General features: G+C 41.6%; 2 protein-coding genes and 1 long non-coding RNA gene across 3 annotated transcripts in view; 2 read left to right on the top strand and 1 right to left on the bottom strand.

The window, feature by feature from the left end:
• Positions 1–6,093, top strand: part of LOC116786236 — a 63,447-nt gene extending 57,354 nt beyond the window's left edge. Inside the window, exons 19-20 of the mRNA XM_032686679.1 lie at positions 3,021–3,111; positions 4,201–6,093. Coding sequence (XP_032542570.1) covers positions 3,021–3,111; positions 4,201–4,275 — 166 coding nt within the window. The 3' untranslated portion in view covers positions 4,276–6,093. The remainder of the gene's footprint in view (positions 1–3,020; positions 3,112–4,200) is intronic.
• A 4,089-nt stretch (positions 6,094–10,182) lies between these two features.
• On the top strand, positions 10,183–12,744 carry LRAT (lecithin retinol acyltransferase). The gene is made up of 2 exons (XM_032686955.1): positions 10,183–10,789; positions 11,248–12,744. The coding sequence occupies exons 1-2, from the start codon at positions 10,244–10,246 to the stop codon at positions 11,398–11,400; spliced, it is 699 nt and encodes a 232-aa protein (XP_032542846.1). The 5' UTR covers positions 10,183–10,243; the 3' UTR covers positions 11,401–12,744.
• Positions 12,745–18,784: 6,040 nt separating this feature from the next.
• Positions 18,785–25,481, bottom strand: LOC116786449. Its single transcript, XR_004356939.1, has 2 exons — positions 25,407–25,481; positions 18,785–19,066 (listed from the first exon to the last, which is right to left on the bottom strand). It is a non-coding gene; the product is annotated as an uncharacterized LOC116786449 (long non-coding RNA).
• Between the last annotated feature and the right edge of the window lie 151 nt (positions 25,482–25,632).

Here is a 25,632-nt window from a genome sequence, read left to right as displayed (position 1 = left end):
AAGATAGGGAATAAGAAACTTTTTTTGTAGTGGTATTAGGTCAGCCATTTAAGAAGGATAGTAAAACTATCCTGTGATAGTTGGTTTTGTCTTCTGAAATATTATATGTGGAATGTTTTGAGAACATTCCAATGCTCAGAAATAAAAAAAATGACAGCTGATTTTTTTTCCTGTGGGGTATTTTTCACCAAGAGCAGAAATGTGGTTACTGATGCTCCTAGATTGCCTTTTTTTTTTTTTTTTTTGTACATATCTCTATTAGAGGGGAAAAATAAATATTTCTCTACATGCAAACATCTCTTTGAGCCTATGGACTTGTTTCCTGCTTTCCTCTGATGAAAAGAATCCTATCTTTTCTTGGATTTAAATGCAGTAAATAATTTTGTATCATTATTATTTCTATGCATTTTAACAGGAAATTCAGAGGGAAACCTGATTTCTTTCAATATATATAGACAGCACTTTAAAGGAAGTAGTTAAGCAGGCACCCCATTGTGCATAAGCATAGGAGTTCAGCTAGAACAGTGAATTTTCCTTGTTTTACTGGTTTCTGTCACAGACTTATGATTCTTTGAAGGGTTTATTTGTTTTCTGTGTTTTTTAAAAGCAGCTCTTAAAACTTCTGATTGAACTGTACAATTAGATAATATTTTTTTCCTTTAGATCTCAGTTAATTAAACTTAAATTGTTTAATTATGCTGAGCGCCTGCCAACATTTTGGTTAATGTATTGTTGCCACTTAAGACTATTACAGTGATTATAGTGGGGTTTTTTTCTTTTATTGTGGGAGTTTATTTTCTGTGTGGAAATATTTTGAGTGCTCAGATGCTTCAAACAGGCCTTAAAATATTGAAGATCCTGACCTTTGTATATTATTTTGTAGTCCTAGTTTTAGCTAGAGTATATCAGTGTAAGTATTTCCTCAAAGTACTTAAAATGAATGTGTAATTTTAAAATGTTCCAAATTAAGATCTGTTGCTTGTATTACATAATTCCTCTGCCAGAATTACTGCAGAAAGTAAAATGAAATTCTTCCACTCATTTTGTCATTTGCTTCTGCTTTTGTATGCTCTTCAGTTTCTCGCCTGGTTTGTTTTTCCTGATTGATTTTCATGAAACTTCTTTTGAGAAAAGAGGTATTAGCTTCTGAAATATATATTCCATCAGTCTAGTTCTTGTGGAGAGATCTACCAGTAGTGAAATTGTGTGCTGCCTGGAAATCTTTGCCAGTTTTTCAGAGTGAAATTTGTAGTGTAGTGCCTAGCTCTCATGGTATGTGGTGATTGGTAATTTGTATTGAGCTTGTTAGTTGAAAATTTTATGGGGTCCTCTGGTTGTGCTGTGTAGCTGATTATGCTATTTAGTAAATAATGTAGATGTTGTAGAAGTTGCTTTATTTGTCATATTCTTGTTGTCTAGTAGAGCACTGGTGGATTATTCTGCTTTCCTGCCTTCCCAATGGATTTGCATTTAAGCATGATAATGTTGCCTGCCAACTGGTTTTTAAGGAAGGGCAGCAGAATGTTGACACCAATTTTTTTTCATAATGACAGCTAATACTAAACTCTACTAAATACAACTATACATTGTTGTATAATACAACTATACTAATACAACTCTACTAAAGTAGAGTGTGGTAACGAAAAAGTAGAAGGAACAGTGAAAACTTTTTGTCTGGGAGACAGACACAGACACTCCATGGCTAATGCTTGCAAGAACAAGAACTGAAGCAATTGCCAGATGGCTCAGGAGAATCCTCTCCTTCCATGAAAGGTTTGCATCGTATGCCCAAGATACAAGGGCATACAGGGCTGTGAATATCAGCAACAGCCATAATTTTCACAATGCTCAAAAGGAACTGAACCTTAGAATGACAAAATAAGCAGTGTAAGTGCACTGCAAGAAATTCCAGCTGTATCAAGAGAAAGACTGGAAGAATCTGTCCCAAACAGATGAAGACCAGATAGGTGACTCAAGAAAAATAAATGGTGTTGGAAGAAGTGTGAGTTAAAGTGCAGCAGTCAAACATCTGGAGACAGTGAGAATTAGATATAATTTTTCCCTCTTATTCCTCATGGCTTGATGATGCTTTGATTAAATACTTTCTTATGGAGTTAAAGGAAAACTGTCTCGTCCTTAGATGAAGAAAATATTGGAGGAAAGCAAAACCAAAGAAAAACAAGAATAGAAGGAAGATGACAAAACACTGAAAAACTGTGCAAGAAGAGGCAAATGGAAATACACTGTAGACCTATTTATGGATTTTGGAACAATAGGAAACCACAGAGCCATTTGCCAAACTGCTACAGAAGTTTCCAAATTGGAACCATACTAATCAAAATCAAGAATGGAAAAATTATTACAGTGGCAATGGAACAGGAAAATAGGTCTGTCACACTAAAATAAAATTTTACCTGAACAAAATACATGGCTCCAAGAAAGCATTGAAATGTAGCTCTACTTTTAATTTGCTACAGAATTGTTTCTTGGTCGTAAGTGTTCAGTGTAGTGACTCATAGTTATTTCTCAGTAATAAAGAGGATGCCTTTCCAATTGGCTGGTGCATTTGTTAGCAAAAGTGAGTGCCAGGAATTAAGTGATTGTAATTTTTGGTATCAGAACTAGGAACTAATAAAAATACTTCCTTTTGCCTGCTGTGTTGTCTGAATTGATATCGGATCTTGAACCTCTGGCCTACAGAGCTTTCTGTATGGGCTTTAACTCATAGAAAAAAGAAATCTAGAAATGGCCTTATTAGAAATGCATGAGTTTTGGAGTTGAATAGAGGAGAATGATTACTTTATGGTTCTACTTTCAAACTATGGGGCCTCTTGATTTGGAGTAAGGGGAAGAACATGAAGGCAGGGAAGGCCTTGTGTTAATCTTAACTTTTTGGTTTGACTTGGCAGTGGGATGCAATCAGAAGCGTGAAATTTTTGCATGCTGGCTTTGCTTGATGTTCTATACAAATGTTCCTTACAAAGTCTCTTGAGAAATAATGTGCAGTTTTTATTTTACAGATATGAGTTGCCAGGAATCCATGGATTAAATTTTGTTCTGAAGAATTCCCTTGGTGGTGGTGGTATAGCATCCCTAAGAAGTGACCCACAGGCATGTATCAAAGCAATGATTTTAATGTAGTTATGTTTTATAAGTCTCTCTATAACTAGTTTTTGGGGTGGAACTGTAAGCTTTGGGGGCTGACTCTAGTTCCCTTTAATTTCCTGTTAAGAGACATTACCTATTTTTTTTTTTAAGGTTTGAAAACAACATAGGGAAGTCGAAAGTTGATTTAGAATATGTGGTAAAAAAATGTGTACGAGAAACTATTGAAATAGTTTTCAAATCATTTATTCTAAGATGTGCTACCTGAGTTTTTAGATGCACCAGCAAAATCAGTTTGTCAAAAAGGCTGTCATGTTTTGAAAAATGCAGATTTACTAGACAACTAGATTATTTCTTAGTATTTATACAGGAACCATGCACTGTACGACAACTCCTAACTTATCCCATGCCTTCTGTAGTTAAAATACTGATAAATAATATAGATATGAAAAACAGACAGATAGAAGTTCTTTTGTGTTGACGACATTATGTGAACGTGAAAGTAACACTTTCTAAGAGTACAGTTTAAGTATTAAATATCTGAAACCTCTAATCCTGAAGATGAGATTCTTTAATGTAGCAGTGCTATGGCTACAGCACAGCTACCATAGGCTCAGAAATGCTTATGTGTACAAATAATCTCAGCATAGTCAAGAAGACTGCTCAAAAAATAAGGTGATGCTATATATGAATTGGATAGTAGAACTGAACCCCGGATAAGTATTTTAGCACTAGGTACCAAATAAACTGAAGAAACTGTTCCATCTGTTCATGTTTAGATGCTTGAAAACTCAACTGTATAGTTTTCCTTACTTAATTGTACAGATTCACAAGTGAGAAAGCCAAATAAATGGAAAAGGTAAATACAGCTTGGGATAACGTACATTCTTAGGCTTGATAAAACTCACCCAAAATTAAATACATATATATATGTGTGTGTAGAAAGAAATACTAAAAAAAAACTTGCAAAATGTACTGAATTTTCACTGATTACAGGAAAAATACTGTATTGAACCACTTCTAAAAAACTTAATTTAGAAAGGTGGTATATTTAGATAGTAAAATGACATGTTGGTTTGGTTCTTTTTCTTACAGGGTAAAGCACTTGGACAGATGCTGTTGGATTTCCAGATTAAAAATGTTCCTGATTTAAAATCACTGATAGAGTAACAGGTGTTTAATATATATGCTTTTAACACTGAGTGGTATAAAAACATTATAAACAAGAACTGGCTTCTTGAGTGAGATTTTTTTTTAAAGTCAAAGAGTAAAAATTTGTGACAGTTATCTCTCAGAGGCTTAGCTATATGGCACAGATTAGCATATGTTTTGAGTAATACCAGACTAATAGCTTTGTCTGTGACTGATAACATTTCCTATCTAGAATACATTGGATGAAGAATTAATTTATTTCCTGAAAAACAGAATTAATCAAATTGCAACATAACATTTAATTATAAGACAAGATAATCTTTATCCCAGGATGAAAATTACGTCCTGCTCAGTCCATCTCTCTTTTCCTTTTCTCAGTCTTCATTTGAAAATTGAATGGACTACTGTCCTGTCAGCTGTGTTTGTCCTGTGCATAGAGTGAGGCTGGGTAACCTACTGTGCATTGCTGTGAACTCAGCACTGTCTGGTACTGGAGAACAACTTTCTCTATTAGGCAATAAAGAAAAGTAATAATTGGTACTGTTATACAGTGACTGGTTGTAAATGCTGACCTTTGGAGGTGATCCACCAAAGTTCCAGCACTTTGTCTGATTAATGACAGACTTCATTATTACATTTTCCAATATCTCTTACTAATCAGTCCCTCGGTTGAAAGCACTGACTTTGAAATCACAGATCTTGGCGTGGTAATAAATTTGAACGTGAGGAAAGGGGAGTCTGCCTGCTCGCTCCTCCTTGGGATGGTGCAGTCCTGGTAGGGAGCAAGGGGGGCTGGATGGTGCAGTCCTGACAGGGTGGAAGGGGGGGACAGGGGGTGGAGGGATACCTGGTTTTGTTTCAGGGCTGTTAAGTCCTCCTTTTGTGCAGCAGTCATGCCTGGATTAAGTTCACTTGACTGTTGTTTGCGTTGCCCTTCACACAGAAAAGTCTATATTCTGCTGTGAAAGGAATACCATATTCAATGCAGTGTACTCTGTCTCTCTTCTGACTCCCAGTTATCACCTTCCCATCTTCCTGCACAATACGACTAGCATATTCAAATTAGGATACTTCTAAACTTCTTCACCTGATTTAGAAGAGACTCAAAAATCTGTTATATACTTCTGGGACAATATCAAGGTGGAAGTTCTGATAACTGTATTTTCTCTGCTGAAGCCATAAAAACATTACTCTGCATGTTCGGCCATTTTATAATCAGAAATTAATCTTTCTGCTTTTTGGGGGGAAATTGTATTGTTTAGTGGTAACAACTAATACCAGACAAAACTATAAAAGTAAGTATTTTCTTAATTGTCACCTAAACTATCTGTTAGTTGTTCCTAAAGCTCCATCTGTGCTATTACTGTTACTGATTTCCTAGCCTCCTGCTTGCTAAGGAGGACTAGGCAATGGGTCATTCCCACCTTTTCTGTAGTTTTGTTCATTTGAGTTGAAGGTATCTTAAGTGAATGCTTTATTCATCTAAACACATTATCCTCTGAGCGAGTCATAAGTACTATCCATGTTTACAGCGTGATTCAGTCAGGTTGTAAAAAATGAGTCATTACTTCATTGCAGAAAAATATCCAAGTTAATAACTTCAAAGGGAAAATGGCATGCAGGTTTTATTATGTTTACAGTCACTGTTTGTTAGAAAACTCCTGTTAATAATTTGGAAGCCTATTAAGAGGAAATTAAAACAAAAGTGATAGGCCTCAGTAACAAACCTACAAGGATAAAAACGCTACAGTAATTATTCACTCAATATGCTGCTTAAGTGACTGTGGAAATGTGTATGCAATAAGTTTCTGAATAAAAGTGAATATTTATAAAGTATAAATTTGTTTTAGTCATTTATCTTCAACAGGAAGAGAGTGATACTTAGCTCAAAGGTTCTTTGTTTGGGATTGTTTCACTTGCCTGCAATTTCATGCATTGTCTTGCCGGTTTCCTTCTTTGTTCAGATTTTGTCTGTTATGTCCCTAGTCTTTGTTAAATACAAAAACTAGAAAGGTAAATGATACTGTTTTCTAGAGACCTGGTTACTTATAACTCTACAATGGAAGCTGTAATTTGCTGAAAAGAATGGTACAGTGTTCAAATGGATTGGATATGGGAATACAAAGGCGTTATTTTTTATCTCTGGAATAGCCCTTTTGGATGCTGTGAAACCATCCTTCACAAACATGTTTTCTGTCCATTCCTTCTTTCAGTACATCAGCTTAAACCAAGTGGCATTGCTTTTCAGATAATTTTCTTGCAAATTATATCCTCCAAAAATCTCTATCCAAAGATTTTATTCTCCTTGAACACTTTAACGTGTTTTGAATTCATGAAACTATACTTGTTTCAGCTGTCCCAAAAGACATGAAAGCTGCATTTGTTTCTTAATCTGCAGTAAAACTTGAGTAATGGAGAAATGTTTGGTAAAATGTCAAATGGTGAGCATGTTTGCAACCAGCATTGGTTTAACTTAAGTCAGCTAAAAAATTCATTTTGCCTGCTTGTTAAACCAGGTCTGTTCCTCATATAAGCAAGAACTTAACCTTTCCAATTGCCTGCCTTTCCTGCTTTTTCCCTACTGTGTTAGCTGTGAGGGCACGATGGAAATAGTAATGCCGAGTGCATAAAATAAGGTTCCTTGTAATGCAGGAGTTTCAGTGTAATGGAAACTGGCTCACACTTCTTACCTAAGAAGTTTTTGTGCTGTGGCTCATCTGCACTACTGAACAAAGGCTGCATTCTCTTACCTCTTGCAGTTTTCTTACTGCATCTCACCCTAACTGTTGAAACTAAAGCATGGGTTTTATCATTAAATTGTTCCATAGCAGTTAACAGTACAAACAAATACTTTCTCAGTGTTTGCTGATTTATATTTAATATTCCAAAATGTGTTTTTCACTTAAATTTGTGGTTTATAGGTACAAAAGCTATTATTCAAAGGTCACCCAAGAGGATGTGCTAGTGTTTGATGCACAATGTATGTTTTTAGTTTTGCCATCTCCCATTGAGCCATTTTTCCACTAAAATAAATGGTTTTTTCCTACTTCAGAGCAGATGAAAAATAATGGTAAGTATACCTTTTATATTTCAGTTCACATCATGGAAATTTGGCAGTAATAGGAGTGTAGCCCCTTGGGTTTGAAAGGAGAAAATGCTGGATTGCAAGTTGCTTTGCAAGAATCTGGTTTAATTCAGAAATTACTTTGTATTGTATTAAATGCTTTGCACATAGTAACGCTCACAACAGTTGCAAGGTAGTGGCAAAGTGTTGTGTGGATGGATTTCACTTGCTGCAACCCATTCCACAGACCTGTCTGCTCTGTAATGCCTTTGGGCTTGTTCATTGGGGTTTCCAGGCTTGGGACTGAGCGAGGGGTTGGGGGGGGGAGGGAGAGAGGAGACTCGTTAGTGCCTTAGGTACTGGGAAATTACACTGCATAAATGTAACACCTTTCACCTTAAAACTTTGAAACCCTCCCATGCAGGAAGACTTTGAGTCTTCTTGTGGCAATTCCTCTTCTTCGATTTCATCCTGGTTTCCTTTACGGATTTACCTGAAATGGACCCTGGTGATTTGGGGATTAAAGCTAACTAGCGTGAAGAAAGCAAACAAAGGATGCCTCCAAGAGAAAGATCCCATTGGGAAATGTCTGTATCTGCCAGGGAGTTTAGTTGAATTTCTCTACCTTCTTTGGGCAGGGGAAAGAATTCTGAACTGTGAGACTGAAGCATCTCTAGCGCCTGTTTCAACAAAGACCATCCAGACACTCCCTAGACAGCTTTGGGGAAGGGGAGAGGGGGAATCTTGAGATGGCAGCCCAGGGCAGGAATAGTGCACATCCTCCCAGGAGGGAGACAGGAACCTTTCTGTGCCCAGACATTCTGTGGAATGTTTGACAGCCTTCTGTGGCACGCTGCTCCAGCTCTGGACCAGCTGCTGTGACTATCACCAACAGGTGAGACCCTTCATCAGGATGAGGCATTTTTTCTTTTCCCCTGTCCCTTAAAAATAATGCACTAGTTAAAAATGAGTAGTTTTCCCCTCCTGTTTTTACTTACTAGTAGCAAACCTTCCAAATATATTCAAACATCTGAATTTGCAAGTACACTGTTTTAATTTATATAATTGTGTGTGGCTTGTGGCTAATCCACAGGGTTCCTGCCAGCATCATAAGCCACATCTATAAGGTATTTTCTCTTTTGTAAGTGAAGTCGGGGGCTTGAGAAGGGTAAGCCTCCGTTGCGTAAAAATTTGGCTGAGACTCTCCAGACAAAATCCCAAATGCCTGATCACTCTTAAGTAGTGCTGGGGCTCTGGCCTGTAATCAGCAATGGAACAAGAGGTTATGGTGGGCCTCCCTCTTTGCAGATGAAGCAAGGTGAGGATTATATTCAGTTTCCCAGGAAGCTGCTCTCTGCTTCAAGCAGGAGGAAACTGGAAGGCACCAGCCATCATTTTTGTTGACAAGCAGTGAGGTAACCCACTCCCCTGAAATATTTTCTTCTCCAAGGAAGTGAAAAACTTGGGTTGGGTCACTGATAAGCTTCAGCTTTCCTGGGCATAAGATCCTGAACCTTGGTTCAGTATCTGTGGTGGTAGAAGGCTCTTGCCTGATGAGTACTTTGCATCCCCTTTGCCTTCCTAGTCATACCAGAGCCATTTGCTAATGGAAAGAAAAAGGAATGGTGAATTTTTTATTTTTTTTTTTTTTTGTGGTTTGACCAGAGGGGTTCTACAGCTCGAGGGTGGTCTAGGGATCTCATTAGTGATCCACAGGCTCTCGGATTTAAAGTGACTGAGGAGAGAAAAACAACCTACTGTTCAAAGGCAGTTTTCCTGTGGAGAGCCGCCAAGCTGTTGCACGCCAGCAGATCTCGCTTCCCTGCTTCCTACTTGGCATCTCGTGTTTGCGATGTTTTCCTGAGTTTAAGGGAAGATGCTCCAACAAACTTTTCTAGCATTCTCACACGTATATCCCCTCGCTCCTGCGCCCGCTCCGCGTTTCTCACGGAGGCGAAAGCTCCCCCCTGCAGCCGGAGCGGCAGGAGCGGGGCAGGAGCGGCTGCGACACGAACAAAGGTCCCAGCGGCGGGGACTCAGGGAAAGGCTGCAACCACGGCGGCGGGGGGGGGGCGGCCCCCTCCTCTGCCACTCTCCGGGCCCTGTCATCTTCCAGGTAAGATGAATGCCTGTCCCATCCATCATCCCGCCGTCCCCGAGGGGGCGGGAACCTGCTGGCTACTGAAAGTTCCGAGCCTCGTCCGGGGCGGCATTGTTGACCTGACAGGGCTGCTCTTTTGTGGGCTCCGTTGCCAGGATTTGGCCATTTGCATAACGGATTAGCATGAAACTGAGCGGACGGGAATGCCGCTCCGGCGATTCACACTCTTTCTTAGCTGGCGGACCCTTCGGGCAAGTTAATTTATTCATGCGACTTCCCGCTCTCCCTCGGAGACCTGTTTTCTTTCCAGGAAGAAAGACGCTCCGCTCCCCTCTCCCGCCCCCCTGTGAGCACCGTGCCAGCCCGCCCGCCCCGATCCCACCCGGCTGCCGCTTGGACCCCGCGGCTGCCGGGGCGGCCCCCGGAGCCCCTGGGGTCCCACGGGAGTGGGAAGGTGAACGAAGCAACTGCGGCCCCGGGCGCGGCTCTCTGTTCCCTGCTCTCCCTAGGGCGGGAGAAGAGCTTCGCACGCACTTTTCCTTGCACTTCTACCTGGGCAGCGCCGAGGGAAGGCGGGGCGGGAGCTGAGGGTGGCTCCCGGCCTCGGAGTGCGGGCTGTGGGCACTGCGGCGTCGCCGCGGACAGGCCGGGGGACAGCGGGTCAGCTCGGGGGCCCGCCGCGCTCCCCAATAAAGCCCAGCCGGTCCGGGGCAGGCGGTCCCCGCACGCCGCTCACCCGGTGGGCCGGCCCCGGTGCCTGCCCCGCCCCACCGGGAGCCTAGAAAAGCGGAGCCGGGGGCCGAGGGCTTTGCCAGCCGACCATGAAGAACCCGGTGCAGCAGGCAGCCTCGCTGCTGCTGGAGAAGCTTATGATGCTCCTCGTCCACGTCCGGCCCTTGCTCGCGGGCTCCGGCGGGGAGACAACGCCACCGCCCCCCGGCGACTACGACACCAGCTGCTTCAAGCGGGGCGACCTTCTGGAGGTGCCCCGCACCCTCTTTATTCACTTCGGCATCTACCTGGGCGAGAACCGCGTCGCCCACTTGATGCCCGACATCCTGCCCTCCTTCACCGACGACCTCCGGCAGATCCAGCAGGTGGTGACCAACAAGCGGCTTATCCTGGGCGTCATCGCCAGGACGGCCAGCGTCCGCGTGGACACGGTGGAGAACTTCGCCTACGGCGGCAGCATCCTGGTCAACCACATGGACCGGCTCTTCGAGGACCAGGTGCTGGGCAGCGAGGAGGCGGCGCGCCGGGCGGAGAAGCTGATGGGCACTACGGCCTACAGCCTGCTCTGGAACAACTGCGAGCACTTCGTCACCTACTGCCGATACGGAGCCCCGGTCAGCTTTCAGACCGACAAGGTACGGCCTGGCCCGGGGGGCGGCGCTGCCCTTCCTGCCGTTCCCCGAAACTGGGTCAGCCGCGGCCCCGGGGCGGGGGTTCCCCGCCCGGAGCTGACGCCGCTGTGCCCGTAGCCGGCAGTGCCGCCGGCGCGGAGCTGCCCGGGACGGTGCGGAGCCGGGCCCCTGCCGCCTTCGAGCGGCGAGGAGAGCGAAGCTGAATTCGTAGTTCGATTAGTGCTCTTCTAAAATGCTCCGAAACTACTGGCTTCAGCCCAAGCCGCAGGCAGCACTGGGGCTGATGCTGGGGGTGATGCGGTGCCAGCCCTTGTGCTGGGCTCCGGAGAGCCCGTGTGAGACTTGGGAGAGCAGCCGCTGGTCTGTCCCGAGGGAGTGGGCATCGCCAGCTCTCCAGCCAAAGCTTTCCTCTTCAACTCTCATCTTTTGCCCTTTTTTTTTTTTTTTTTTTTTTTTTCCAGTTCTGTGAGACTGTGAAGATGATTATTCGGGACCAGAGGAGCGTGCTCGCGTCAGTGCTTGTGGGACTAGCGTCAATAGTCTGCCTAGGTTTGGCACCCTCCACCACGCTCCCCACTATCTTTATTCCCTTCTTCCTATGGATGGCTGGCTGACAGCCTTCCTGGAGGCGTGCAACTGACATCTGTATATAGGATGTATACTACTGTATTTATGAAAGCACAGATTACTCATCGATGTCGTGTAAAGTTTCTTAACCTTGTGCACCATTTTAAAATACAACTCTGTCTAGAACACAGTGCACAAGGCATAGCTTACTGTGTAAGCCAAGTAACAGATTTCCTGAAAATCTTGGTATATTTTTAACACACCTTTAAATCATGAAAAAAAGTAGGTTTGCAATGCAGTTCTGTTCCTTGTCTTTAGCCATAAGTGATTCTGACTACATCCTTCAGATTCTTCAATTTCTTAGCTGCATACCCGGGTGCCATAACTATTAACAAAAATGGATGATGGAGTTCCACAAAGTGATGGAGATGGGAAACAAGCTGCTTACCTCTTTCTTTTATAAGTATAGTATATATTCAGAAATTACTGTGTCCATTCTTAAAATACTCTTTAGTGGAAATGTAAGTAAGTAAACTGACTCTTTTTGATAGCAAAGAAGGAAAACCAACCCCTGTGCTGCAGGAGCACATCTGGCTAGACTGGCTAAAGTAATTTCCCTTCTGAGAAATGTTCACAAATCTGTCAATTGTATTAATTGTGTAAATGCTTGCTACAGTATTGAACAACTTTTTAATTGTGTTAGTGGTAAGGAAAGATGGCAACTCCTTGCCAGTTTCCTTGCTAGTGATAGTGGCTAGTACGGCTAATATAAATGGCAACAGAGGGATTTAGGAGATACAGGAAGAAACTGTCTTGCTATATGACAGCTAGTGACCTACAGATGTTGGACATTTCCAGTGTTCCAGAAAACATGGCAGTGAGGAGGAGGACAGACACCAATATAATTCCTGCCTTCCCTCAGCAGTGGAACCTGTGTGAGTGCCATGAAGTATCAGGGATTATCGGAGCAGTTTCTGTGGTGGCTATATTGTGATTTTGTATATTGCCTTAAAACAAGATGCTTCTCAGTAAAAGATAAAGTGTCTTTCTATACTCATTTCTTGTAAGTAAGTATTCACTTGCAAGCCAACAGATGGTGCTAAAAATGTTTCATCTTCAATGTTGTGGCCTTTTGGTTTATCAAGAATGTGTGAAGTTGGATTTGAAATCAAGTTCATGTAGCCAATTGTTTAAATGCTAAAAGCCTTTGCTATTTTTTTTCTTAGCAAGGTCTTTTATGTATGTAGAGAAATCGTTCAGCTCCTGGAATGTCTTGTGTGCATACATGCACTTACTTGTTCACACATTGTGCTTGCCTTCCTTTCTAGTCAAGAGCCAGTACGACAGTGTCTTGACCAAGGACTGAACTTCAGATGTACTTTTTTGTCTAAGTGGTGTGCAGTGTCCTGTTATCAGCTCTGTTACTGAAATGGCCACTTCCCAAATTTTTACAGAGACTCATTTTAACTGTGCTGTAAACCCCCTCCTCCTTCCCTAGACCTTACAGATGCTTGAAGATTATATTTTTGAACTATGAGTCTACTTGGCTACTCTCTAATCATTGTCTTCTGGCTACTTCACTATAAGCAACAAAGAATGTAAAGACTGGGGTGAAATTCCAGCTCATAGGAAACAGCAGCATTGCTGCTGCCATCAAGTGAGAGGGGATTTCAGCCCAGCTTTCAGTACACATTCAATCTGCAGCCCAGCTCCAAGCAGCGGGATATCAATTACTGCTGGATCCTTGTAAACAACTTCTGTTCTGCTTTCAAAGATTACAGTGCTCAGTGTAACTGTTTCTGGTAAACTTTTGAAATTAAGGTGTTTTTTAATTAACAGGAATTACTTTTTCATAGTGTGCATTAGTGATATTTACATAAACTCTAGTTTGTTGGGTTTTTTTACTTGCTGTGCATAAGGTATGAACTGTAGTCATTACTGTAATTATATAAATAGATTTTATTCAGTTACAAAGTCTACTAGCCTCTTGATATTTAGTATAGGGCTATAGCATTACTGTAAGATATCCCAGTAGGGCACTGAACAGGCCATTAACATGCAGTTACATGGTGTCTGATTACAGGTGGGCTTTTCTTTACCCTTTATTTAATTGGGATTTATAAAAATTCCAGTAATTCTTACGATTTACATATACAATAAACAACGGGGTCATGACCAGTAACCAAACTACAACTGGCACTGTTGGAAGGCAGAGAAGTGTTCCTGCTCTAGCTTCAGTATCAAAGGACCAGTGCTCCTCCACTGCTAATGCTGTTGAGCAAAAATCATCCAGAGTGACTAAATTGGGATTTTCATAGGTGTCTGTGTCTATGAAATAAATGAAAGCAGTTCCTTGCAGGCTTACAGCTGTATAATAGAGAATGTTCCTTCAACATGTAAAGTTTTAAACTTATGAAATGCTATGAAGTAGTCTCACGGTATCCTTTCATCAAAGACAAATAATAATGTGGGCATAGGAACAGAAATTCAGCTGCATGTTTAGGCATTTTTCCTACCAACTATAATTCTAGCAAAGATCTGGAAATTTTGTTCAAGTCAGGCATGAGTCAAATCAGTCATATTCTGAGGGGAAAAACAAGACTAGCAGGCATGAATTGTCCTGTCCAGCTCAGTGGGTGGTGGTTGTGCTCTGAAATATTTTGGTAAATGTCAGTATCAACTTTTTTCTGTAATTACTTGAGTAAAAATAAGCACTTGCCCTAGCTGGAGCATTGCATTTCAGACTTGAGCTCAACTGTGATGCAATTGAAATGAAGGAGCCAGTTATAATAAAAACACAGAAAACTGTGAAGTAGTTCAGCTGTTGGGGAAATGTGTGTGATTAGACGTGAAATTGTTCATTGGTAACTGTAAGTGATGACGATGGGGAGTGTAAATCTAGAGCTGCAGCTCATTTTAGTGGTGGGGCTGTTTTGACAAGCTGTGTGGTTAAACCAGAACACGTAATGGAGGAGTATAACCATCACCCTTGTGCCACTGGGAAAGGCAAGTAGAGAAGACAGGCAGTTTAAAGGATAGATGTCTCACTTCAGGCTTTCCAAAGAAAACAAAAACAAAGTGAGCATTCACAAGGCTCAAAATGTTTTTACAAAACTTGTTTTTAAAAGAAAAAAAAAAAGTAAGTTGCTAAATGAAGGCATTAGAACAGTGTGCTTTCTCTTTTTCTATTTGCATTTATTTTAGCTTGGAACATAAATGATTACTCATATTTTGGTGAACAATCATCTACTGCTTGATTTCACCTTTGCGTCCTCCTGTGCTGAAGGGGAATGCTACATATAAATGCCATTGAGGCTTTTAATGAAAACAAAATCATAGCAATACTTGTTAAAGTCTGAGGGGGTGGGGAACAGGGAATTAAACTGCTGTGTGACTTGACATCATCCAGACAGGTTTTAGAAAGCAAACTGCAGCAACAAGGAACATCGTAACTGTGATCTCTAGAAATGATATGGTGCTGTATTATTTATTGCATGTTCTCACATTAAATAAAGCGTCACACATCACTGAATGATACAGAACTGTGTTAGACAGTCATTAGTTGGCATCTCCTTTATCCACAGAAATAAAAAAAAAAGTTTTTTAGTCACCTCGGGTGACTCTAGGAGCCATTTGCTCACTATGCTTTGTAATAGCTTTGGACCTGATTCATCTGAGTACTTAACTGCCGTGAATGGGCTTACTGATGGGAAGTGAAGATGTAAAAGCTAAGTAGTTTTGGGGCTCTTTGCTGTAGTGCATGGCAGTCTTCTGTCAGCCTTACAGAAATCTTTCAGAGCACTGTGCTAGTAGAATAAACAATCTCCTCTGCTATAGAAATAGATCATTAAAAGGATTTGAGGCTATTTTGGCATAATTTCCTAAAAAATTATTCTTACATGTTCTATGATTTAGTTTCACTTCTGAAGTCAAGAGAACATTTAGGATGTGGCCCTGAGTGCTCAGATACTGTGGGAGAAGGGGGGCAAGTGGTGAGATCTTTAGGTAGTTTAAATGAGAATTACATAGATTGCAGTACCACAGTTCTGTCTGTCACAAAACTGGGGATTTAGGTTTACTGTTTCCGTGTCTCACAGGGTAGAAAACTTCCCTTAGATGTTCTGTAGCTTTCCCCATTTACAAGGGAACTTCATTTAGCCCTGTGGCTTTGTTTCAGTAGTTGCCTCTTCTGTATAGTGTATCTGTGAACTGGAAAACAGTCGCTGGATGCTCTGTGGTCATGCGATTTGGAACAAATCAGCCGCATAGTCTCCTACAACTACATCACAACACTACAAGTAGATGCTTGGTCTGAACAAAGCAGTGGAAGTATGGGAGGCAGACAGCATAGGTTTATTTTACTTGCAAGGGCAAGGTATATTAAGTGTGGTGTACTGGGTTTCTGTGGCTAGGTTTGGTAGCAGAGGGACCATAGGGGTGGCTTCTGTTAGAAGCTGCTTAGAAGCTTCCCCTGCCTGGTGGAGCCAATACCAGCCGGCTCCAGGATGGACTTCGTGCTGCTGGCCAAGACCGAGCCAATCAGGAGTAATAGTAACGCCTCTGTGATAACATATTTAAGAACAGACAGTTATTGCTCAGAGAAAACTTCAGCCAGGAAAGAGTGGAGTGAGAATAAGTGAACAACTATTTGGACACCAAGGTCAGTGCAGAAGGAGGGGCAGGAGGTGCTCCAGGTGCCAGAGCTGAGGCCCTGCAGCCTGTGGTGCAGACCATGGTGGAGCAGCTGTGCCCCTGCAGCCCATGGGGGACCATCGAGGTGCAGAGACCTCCCCTGCAGCCCATGGAGGAGCCCGTGCTGGAGCAGGTGGATATCTGAAAGAGGCTGTGACCCCATGGGAGGTCCAGGATGGAGCAGGGTCCTGCTGGGAACCTGCAGCCTGTGGAGAAGAAAGCCCACTCTGGAGCAGGTTTTTCCCAGGTAAGACTTGTGGCCCCTGTGGGGGACCCATGTCGGTACAGCTCATTTGTGAAGGACTGCACCCCATGGAGGAGTGACCCACGGGACAGCAGTTGGGAAGAGCTGCTGCCCAAGGGATGGACTCATGCAGGAGGGACTCCACAGGAGCAGGGAAAGGACTCCTCTCTCTGATCAGCGGTAGAAACAATGACTGACCATAACCCCTGTTCCCTGTCTCCCTGCACTGCTGTGGGGGAGGAGGTAGAGTTTGGAAGGAAGGAGAGGTGGGGGGAAGGTGTTTCTAAGATTATTTTACTTCTTGCTCTTTTGCTCTGATCCTGTTTGTAATAAATTCAGTTAATATCCCCACTTTGAGTCTGTTTTACCCTTGATGGTGATCAGTAAGTGACCTCTCCTAGCTCTTAACTCATGAATCCTTCACTTTTTTTGCTCTCCTCTGTCCAGTTGCAGAGGGGAGGGAGAGAGTGGCTTTAGTGGGTACCTGGTGTCCAGCCAGAGTCAACCCAGTACATGTGGTGAAGGACCAGTTAGTGACTGAAGACCCAAATGCTACTTAGTTGGATATGCAGGGCACAGGAATGTGTCTGCTCTCCTGTCCCCAGTTGGATTTAGGAGGCTTGCATGTTACCACAGACATAAAAGGATTAACTTGTCTTCTCATAAATTGAGAAGTGTGCCACAGGCTGTAATCTAACCTAGTAAATAGAATGGGCTGTGGTCCATCTTCTGACTATGTGGTGGTGCCCTGTGACTCATGTCTGTATAGCTGAACTACCTCACTGCTGCAGGGGAGCTTTACCTCTAGTGGTTATTAATAGCACTCCTTGGCCTGCCTTGACTCAAGGCACGTGCCAAGAGAGCACTAGTTACCAGGGGCTGCAACTGGCATCATGCAAACAGCATCCCTGCAAACATGGATGCACATGTACAAATGTTCAAACCTATTCTGGACCTTGTTTAGCTGATTAGGATGGTCAGAATTTTAAGGTAGATGTACCCATTTGTTACCCAAAACCTCGAGCCCCTTCCTGACTAAGCAGCACTTCAAATGGAAGCAGCAGTGCCATTTTATAAAGAGTGCAAAAATGTGGTGGTTAGAGCATTTCTGGGGATTTGGGAGACCTCTTCATAGGACCTTCTCAGTCCATCCTGCAGGAGTTTACTAGATGGTGGACAAGGCTGTAAGGTGGGCTACCCTTCACCTTTCCTGTTTTTAATCTCATGGTTAGGATAGTGATTATTGAATTTATTTTTTTTTAATCAAGTCTGGGAACACCCATGACTTTGAGTTAGAAGAAAATGGCTCTCTGGCCATTTAGAGAACAGGCTTTGTTTGGGCTCTGTGTATTTTCTCCCTCCAAGAAGGGTGTCACTTCTCATGGCCTATGGGCCCCAGTGAGGTTCTGAATGGGAACCAGATCCATAGACGTAGTCAGGAACTGCTAAGATTGGGCCATTTCTGACTTTGAGACAACACAAACTGCAGTCATTCAGAAAACTTTCAGGTAGAAATAAGGGAGAGACTATCAGGTTAGATCAAATGTCTGCTGCTTTGCTGCACTGTTGTTTTCATTAGAACACTTAGATATAGCAGATACCTGATGTACCTTCCAAACTATTGCCTGAAGCGTCTCCTTTTTAATTCTTTCCCTTGTCTATAATCAGAACAATAATCATCTCTCTGATTTCTGGCCAGCTCCAAGAGTTGGTTAATATTTGCATAGGGTTGTGGGTTTCTTGCACTGCACATACCAAATAAATAAAATACATGGTTCCTCCCCAGAAGGCATCTTCTCTGCCTGTGAAACCAGAGTTTTCTGTGAGGCTAAGGAGGCATACTATATTATATAGTTAAGAATACATGCAAATGAAGAGTCATGCTTTCCTAATCTTGCCAAGCCACCTTATCTTCTGCTTCTACATAATCTGAGATCTAACTCAGATTTGCATCCATTTTCCTTGCAGTTTTGCAGAAAGTACCTGCACGTTTCCATTTAGTACTGTAGGAAAACAGAGGGAGTGGTAGGTCTGCTACTGCTGAACAGTAGGTAAAAAGTTAGTGATTACTTCTAATCAAAAGTGAAGAAATGTGAATATGAACATAATGAGGGCTCTCCCCCACTCCTACTGGAAAGATTATAGTTAGATATTAAATAGAGTAACTTTTGCTACTTCTGTGTGCAGACTAGATTACAGGTAGCTCCAAGTGAATGTTCAAATGACACTTCTTTTAATGTCATTTGCACTACAGCCTAGAGCCAAGGATGATGTGGTTGCCTCTGGAACCAGAAACAGCAGAGCTGTGAAAAACGTAGCAGAGCATTTAGCCCAAGGGGAAGGCAGCTGTTTGGTTCAGCATTGTGTTATCCCAGCTCTGTCTCTTTTGGAGCCTGAACAGACTGAACCTCATCACCCTGTCTTGTATTGCAGTCCCGCCAAATCACCTGAAGCAAGAGATCTCAATCATGCAGATACACTCCAGACTGTTCAAATTCCATCCCAAGCTTCATTTTATTCATGGTTCACTTTTCACAGGTTCCAGCTCTGACAGTATCTCAGGAGTCCCTTCCACAGTATCTGACTCTTCCCAGACTTTGGAAGAGGAGCCTGAAGGTCTCATTTAGAGCTGAGAATCATCTCAGACTGCCAAGTGTGTAAGGCTGCAAATCCTGAAGTATATATGAAAATATAGCTGGTGATATCTACAGTCATGTTACCACATCCCATTCCTTAATTTTTCATCAAGCTCAGGTTGTACACAAACCTCAGCTCCTCTGGAAATCCAAATGTGTAATAAGCTAGGACATGGCCTTAACAAATAGGTAAAAATAACATTTCTTCATCCATTTAGCACAGATGACTGCATGGTAAAGACAGTTTCCTGTATTCTTTTAGTTATTACTCCCAATTTCTGACAGCAAATATGTTTGATCACACTGTAGTTAAGAAAGAACCACTCCATTGTAACCACTCCACAAGTAACTATTTTAGAAAGACAATTTTATCATGTATTGACAGACAGAGTGTAGGCTGAGAATAATGTCTTTTTCAAAACCTTGCCTGGAGAAAGCAGTAATTCTGCTTGGTCAATTAACTGAAATTCCAGTAGGAATGGAGCTTTTCTATTTCTGATGTCTTTGAGCAATTCCAGTAACTAATACTGTTAAAGCATTGAGAATTGCACAGGCAGTAGAGCTGATGCATAGTCATGAAACATTTTTCAAAATTATAGTGAGGCTTTTATGACTTGCAAATAGATTTTTACAAGCAAACTGAAAATATCTACCCAAACCAGTTACAGAAGTTACTTTCCCTCAGTAAATTTCTAGTTTGCATTTTTCATTCTGCATTAAAAGCTCTCTGACAGACAGGACTCAATCCTGCAATTAAATACAAAATTGTGCTTGCAACAATAGTCTGTTCTTATGGGAAAGACAGTGGATTTGTGACATTAATTGTGAGCTCACTGTATAATTGAGTAGGAAGGGAACACGGGAAGTGAGCAAAATGTCTATTTATACAAGAAACATTTGATCCTAATTTAAAAAAATAGTAAGAGAAGTTACTTAAAAAAAAAAACTTATCCCATTTGATCTATCATTGAGTAAGTAGTACTACAGAGGCTTCTTTATTACAACAGCATCACTGGATTATGTGTCTTTCAGCTGAAATCAACAGGAGCTTTGTTTCTGTCTTCATAGAGAGCAAGAGGAAGTATGAAGTATTCCCACCAAATCCCTGACCTCCCCAAAAACTTGTACCTGTGAAAATTTAATAACGATGTTCAGAAATGAGGCCCCGATGACTGAACACAGAATTATGATCTGAAGAATCCTACAGGTCGTAAACTGTGCAGATTTTTTTTTTTTAATGTAGTTTTTCAAATCTATTCAGGCAGCTGCCAACAGATGGTTGCTTTTGCGCTGCCACTTTTGTTTCTACCACCTTTTTGCTCGTCTAGGCAATGCACTCTTCAGCTGGCTTCTGAGACCTTTTCTGTGAACAAAACTACTCCCATTAATCTTTAGGAAAACTGGACACTCAGTCCAGAGCTGCAGAAAGACAAGCAGACACTGTTAATAACTTTACTACCTTTGAACACCCTGAGCTTATAGATGAGGGCCAAATTTTTCACCATCACAGGAAATCAGTAATGAATTTGGCAATATCCGAGGAGTTTAGCCCCGTATCATTCTCCACCAACAAGCAAGAGTGAGCACTCTGGGACAGGGTACAGGTACAGATGGAGTATTGATATGTTCTCAAAAGTTTGTGTAAGCAACAATTCACAAACTTCCAGCTTTAAAGCTTGCATTCATTTAATCTTGTTTAATATTCTTACCCTACATGAACTTGTAGTACTCCTTTTTTAGTTGCAGAGCTCCTTCAAAATAACCACTACCGGGCTTACCAAGCGTCTTTTAAGATAACATACTCCCACCTAGTGGCTCTCTTACAGTCAGGGAAACGCACCATCTCCAGCAAATAGAGAAGTTCACTGTGGAACTCCCATTTAAAGAACAAGCCAGATATTTACAAAGTCGGTGTAACTGCTCAGTAGGTTTAGAAATGTTGATTTTGAATTCCTGTTTCACTGTTGTAACATCTAACCAGAAATCAGGAAGGAATAGTTAAGCTGCATAACACTGATTTTGTATATATATATATATAGTTGCCCACAATGTAGTATAGTTTTTCACCGCAGTTTTGGCTGTGTCACTAGATTTGTAGGAAAGACAATAGCTAGATACGGAAAAGCATTTAAAAACCATTCTGTTAGGTGTAGTAATGAACACCATAAGAAACCTCAAAGAGAAGTCATGGGATTCTGTGTGTGTATAAGACACAAATATATAAAAATATGGGTGTATGTGTATAAATGAAACACACAAAACAACAGGTAACATTGCTTCAGACTTTCTTAATTGTGTCTGCAAGCAAATCACTATATCCTTAAAGCCTCAGGAAAAATATAAAGAAAATTACATTGAAGCATTGTAAATTGTTTAGCTATAATTGGCATTGAGAGTCCAGAGTTTCCTAATTTAAAAGCTAGTTAGCAGCTTACAGCAGCTGGATTAAAAATTAAGAGGATGTGATCCTGATACATTTGGGATTCTCAGAATCAGGAGGAATTCAAAGCCAAGTATGAGCAACCTAAAGAAAGAGTGGACTCTCTCCATTTTTCAAACTGTTCAAAAGGTAATTTAGATATTTAAATCTAGGAAAAGTAAAATGAAATCTTGTTCTCTACTGTTGCACTCAATTTAATTTATTTCCGGAATTATAAAATATTCAAAAGCTAATGTGATATAAAAGTATTTAGCCTCCCTGATAAACTTCCATTTAATATCTAGGTCAGATCAGGTATAACCAAAGACTTTACAGTCTGACATCTGATGTCTGTTTGGTTCCAATGCTGAGACATGCTCTAAGACTTTCACAGAAACTACCACAAATTCAAATATTTTTTGGCAATATTTGTACAGAAATAAAAAACTGAGCAGTGACTGAGTGAAGACTGTCTCTGATCTTTCCAAACCTCCCAGTTGAGGACTGAGACACTAGTGCTGTGACAAAGGAAGCCTGCTCTGTAGTTTTTTGTGCTTCACATACTTGTGTAAAGAAAACTCTGGTTTCAAGGTTGTTGGGGCAGTAGCCATTTTCTCACCAATCCTCTTTAATTCCTACTGCACAGAGGTGAGGAGGATATACCTCTGTTTCAGAATGCATTTAAAACATCTGCCTAAAAAGCAGACTGGAAAGCATTCTGTAATGGTGGAGCATCAAAAGACTGCAGCACCGTAGGACAAGATTCTCAATCTTCCTTCACCCTTCCCTCTTTCCTGTCCTTTCATCACTTCTGTTTCCTGACATCCACCTCTTCTTCCACCAACCCTTGGTGGTGTTACTTTTTCCAGCACCTTCCACCTGCTCCTTCCCTTTGGGAGTTAGCTGTATTCCAGAAAACTGGCATTTCACTCAGTGGTAAAAGGTATGGCTTTGTCGTAAAAGGTATGTGCACTTTCTTAATGCACATTTTACATTATTTTGCACTTGGCAATATTGGCTTAAAGTTGATTTGATTCAATTTACATCAGTGCAATTGTTGCTATTCATACTCATCAAACTGAAGACAGAACATGGTTCAGGATCCATTTTTCCATATTCATTGCATATGTGCGTGTTAAAATCATGTGGCATGTGTCAAAGTGGTTTACAAAATAATGGAATTCTGTATGATGTTTTCTCTACAAGTAATATTCTGTTCCCCCCAAATGCTTATTCCAGCAATATCAGAGCTTGTAATTTTAAAAAAGATCTTTAAAAAAGATTTCAACTCTTTAAGGCAGAAAGCTGAACAAGAGCAAACTGCACCTTTCAAGAAAAAAGACCCTTTAGGCACTACAGGCTAGGATCCTCCTAACAAACAAGCATTGCAGTATTTGATAAAATGAAATCCAAAATAAAATGGACTGATTGACTGAAACGAAGTCTTTCCAGACAGCTTACTATAATTAGATTTACAATCATATTATGTCTAGGTTTTCTACAGAGACCTTTGTCTAAACTTCAAAGGATGTCTGCTTCCTTTTAAAGTATTTCTACTACCTACATATCAAACCTGTCAGAGTGCAGAGAAATACTACATGCTCTCTTTTCCTGCTCCAGGCCATAGTAAAATTTACACTGACAAAAAAAAACTAATGCTTCTATTAAAGTATATTACAACTGCAGTAATAGCCCACTCCAGGAATATATATGCTGGGGCTTGCTAGCATTCCAATAAAACAGAAGTTAAACATCAAGGACTTCTATGTTACAGCTACCTAAAATAACTTAGAAGGAAAAGCACTGGCTGGTGCAGTGCTATAAAATAAAATGTGTAAGAAAAAGACCTCTTTCACATTTTCAAATCTAGCCAAAGGAATACGTGCATAATTTTGGCAAGACTCTGCCCGCATTCCTCATCCATTAGATTTGTGAGAGTTTCAACTAGACATTAGTGAGGAAACTAACTCAGTGTTAATAGTTTAAAGCTTTAGGGCAAATAGTATATTATTTGCGGTTTTAAGTAATTTTCTAACCAGAACTGGTGCCAAATGCTTTTTGGTAAATCATGCTGTAATTCTCGTAAAATAATCATAAAAAAGTTTCTGTTTATCAGGTTTGAAAGCTGAACAGCTATGTACTAAGGTACTAATTCAATAAAGCAACAAAAACCTAAATACCGTGATAAATACCAAAACATTGTTTGAGGCCTGGTCTTCTTTCCCATCCTTTAGCGAAAGTTCATTACAAACAAGTAAATTAAAGCTTTCATGTGTGTAAAATCTCTTCTGAAAATATGAAAATTATCTACTATGCTGCTTGATTTAATAAAAAATATTGCATCCTCCTGTAAATCTTGTCTTATCAGAAAAAAAATACAAATATTCAGCTCAGACTTTATTATGGGTCATGGCAAAATCCAAGAAAAATACAGGATGGAAACAGTTGTTCTTAGTAAAACCTAATTATACTGAACAGACTGTCAGAGAAGAAAAGCAGCTAGCACCTGTGGGCAAGGGTGTACTGAGAACTCCAATACCCAATTACCACATGGGGAGCAGAGGAAGAAATGGATCATTAATTTCTTCTAGAAAGGCAGGGGTCACCAAGAAAACCAAATGTGTTTGGTCTCTATAGTTCCTATGTCTGTCTTTGATGCTTAATAAGAGATAATAAACATTGAATACTTTTTGGTTATTTTGATATTCTCTTTTATTCATGCCAAGAAGTGAAAAATCTGATTGCAAATCTGTATGTTTTCCTTAAGACTGTCTGCTAGAGCAACACAGTCATTGTACTCCAGAAATGGCTGTACATGCAACATATCCAGCAAGATGTCCCTTACATGACATACAAAGAAAATGCTGAGGAGTTGTGGGTTTGGGTGTTTTTTCTTTTTTGATGTAAAAGAGATTGCTTGCATTCTTCCAGTATTTCCCACCAGCAATAACAACTGAGACACTGGAGTTTTCTGCCAGGGAGTGAGCAGTCTCCAAGGTAACAGGGACACACAGCTGCAGTCAAAATGTCACAAACTTAATTTGATGTAATCTACCCAAAATTAATTCCTGTGAAAGGCTTTGTGGCTGATTTGGATGGGGGGGGGGAGGGGGGGAAGAGAAGGTGGGGGAGAAGAAGGCACCTGAAATGAAAAGGTGGTGAAATTTAATCTTATTTTGATAAAAACAACTCGAAGTACTCACTAACTAATCCCACACTCCATATTAGCCCTGGTATGCTTGAAGTGTGCCTACTCACATGAGCCCTAAGGAGTTGTGATAGGAGTTCAGGAGCAGTGCCAGAACTGCAGGGCCTCCCACCCAACTGGCTTTATAAGCGTCCGTAGTTGTTGTGAAGTTCACAGGGTTCATTTCCAAAAGACTGAAGTATTAACTAAGCCAGCAGAGATTGAAAACAGACATATCTTCTCCCAGGCAACCAGTGATAGCACAAGAGGACATGCAATCATAGAATGTACCAAGTTAGAAGGGATCCACAAGGATTGAGTCCACCCCTCAGCCCTGCACAGGACCATCCCCAAGAATCACGCCATGTGCCTGAGAGCATTGGCCAAATGCTTCTTGAACTCTGTCAGGCTCGGTGCTGTGACCACTTCCCTGGGGAGCCTGTTCCAGTGCCCAGTCACCCTCTGGGTGAAGAACCTTTCATAGCATCCCCCCCGACACAACTTCAGGCCATTCCCTAAGCTGCATCAGGGAAGGTTTAAGTTGGACATCGGGAGGAATTTCTTCACAGAAAATGTGATTAGACACTGCAGTGGGCTGCCCAGGGAGGTGGTGGAGTCACCGTCCCAGGGGATGCTTAATGGAAGACTGGACATAGTTGACAAGGTGGTGTTTGGTCATAAGTCGGACTCAATGATCTGAGAGGTCTTTTCCAACATAACTGATTCTGTGATATTTCACTTAGATATTACTGGTCAACACGGACCTGCACAACACTAAATGCTCCCTAGGGCACAGATGTGCACCAGACAACATCCTAAAGGCCCAAACACACCTTTTCAGAGCGGATATAAGCAAAAGGACACAAAGAAATTACCAGCCAAATTCTGAAAGAGCGAACGGTGCCCTTAACAGCTGACACTCCTTTTGGAATGGAGGGGAAGACCGGGGACGGGGAGCGGGATGGGAGGTGCTGAGGTAACGTCGCGTGCGCGCCCCGAGGGCGGGCGGGGGCAGCGCGCGCCGTCCCAACCGCCACAGCGGCCGCCGCGCACGCGGCCGTCGGACCCCTTCGCCCAACCGTCGCCGCTTTTAAGAAGCGC

Source organism: Chiroxiphia lanceolata, chromosome 4 (assembly GCF_009829145.1).
Source record: "Chiroxiphia lanceolata isolate bChiLan1 chromosome 4, bChiLan1.pri, whole genome shotgun sequence".
Taxonomy (NCBI): Eukaryota; Metazoa; Chordata; class Aves; order Passeriformes; family Pipridae; genus Chiroxiphia; species Chiroxiphia lanceolata.
Note: the sequence above shows the minus strand (reverse complement) of the source record. Positions and strands in the feature narration are given on the sequence as shown.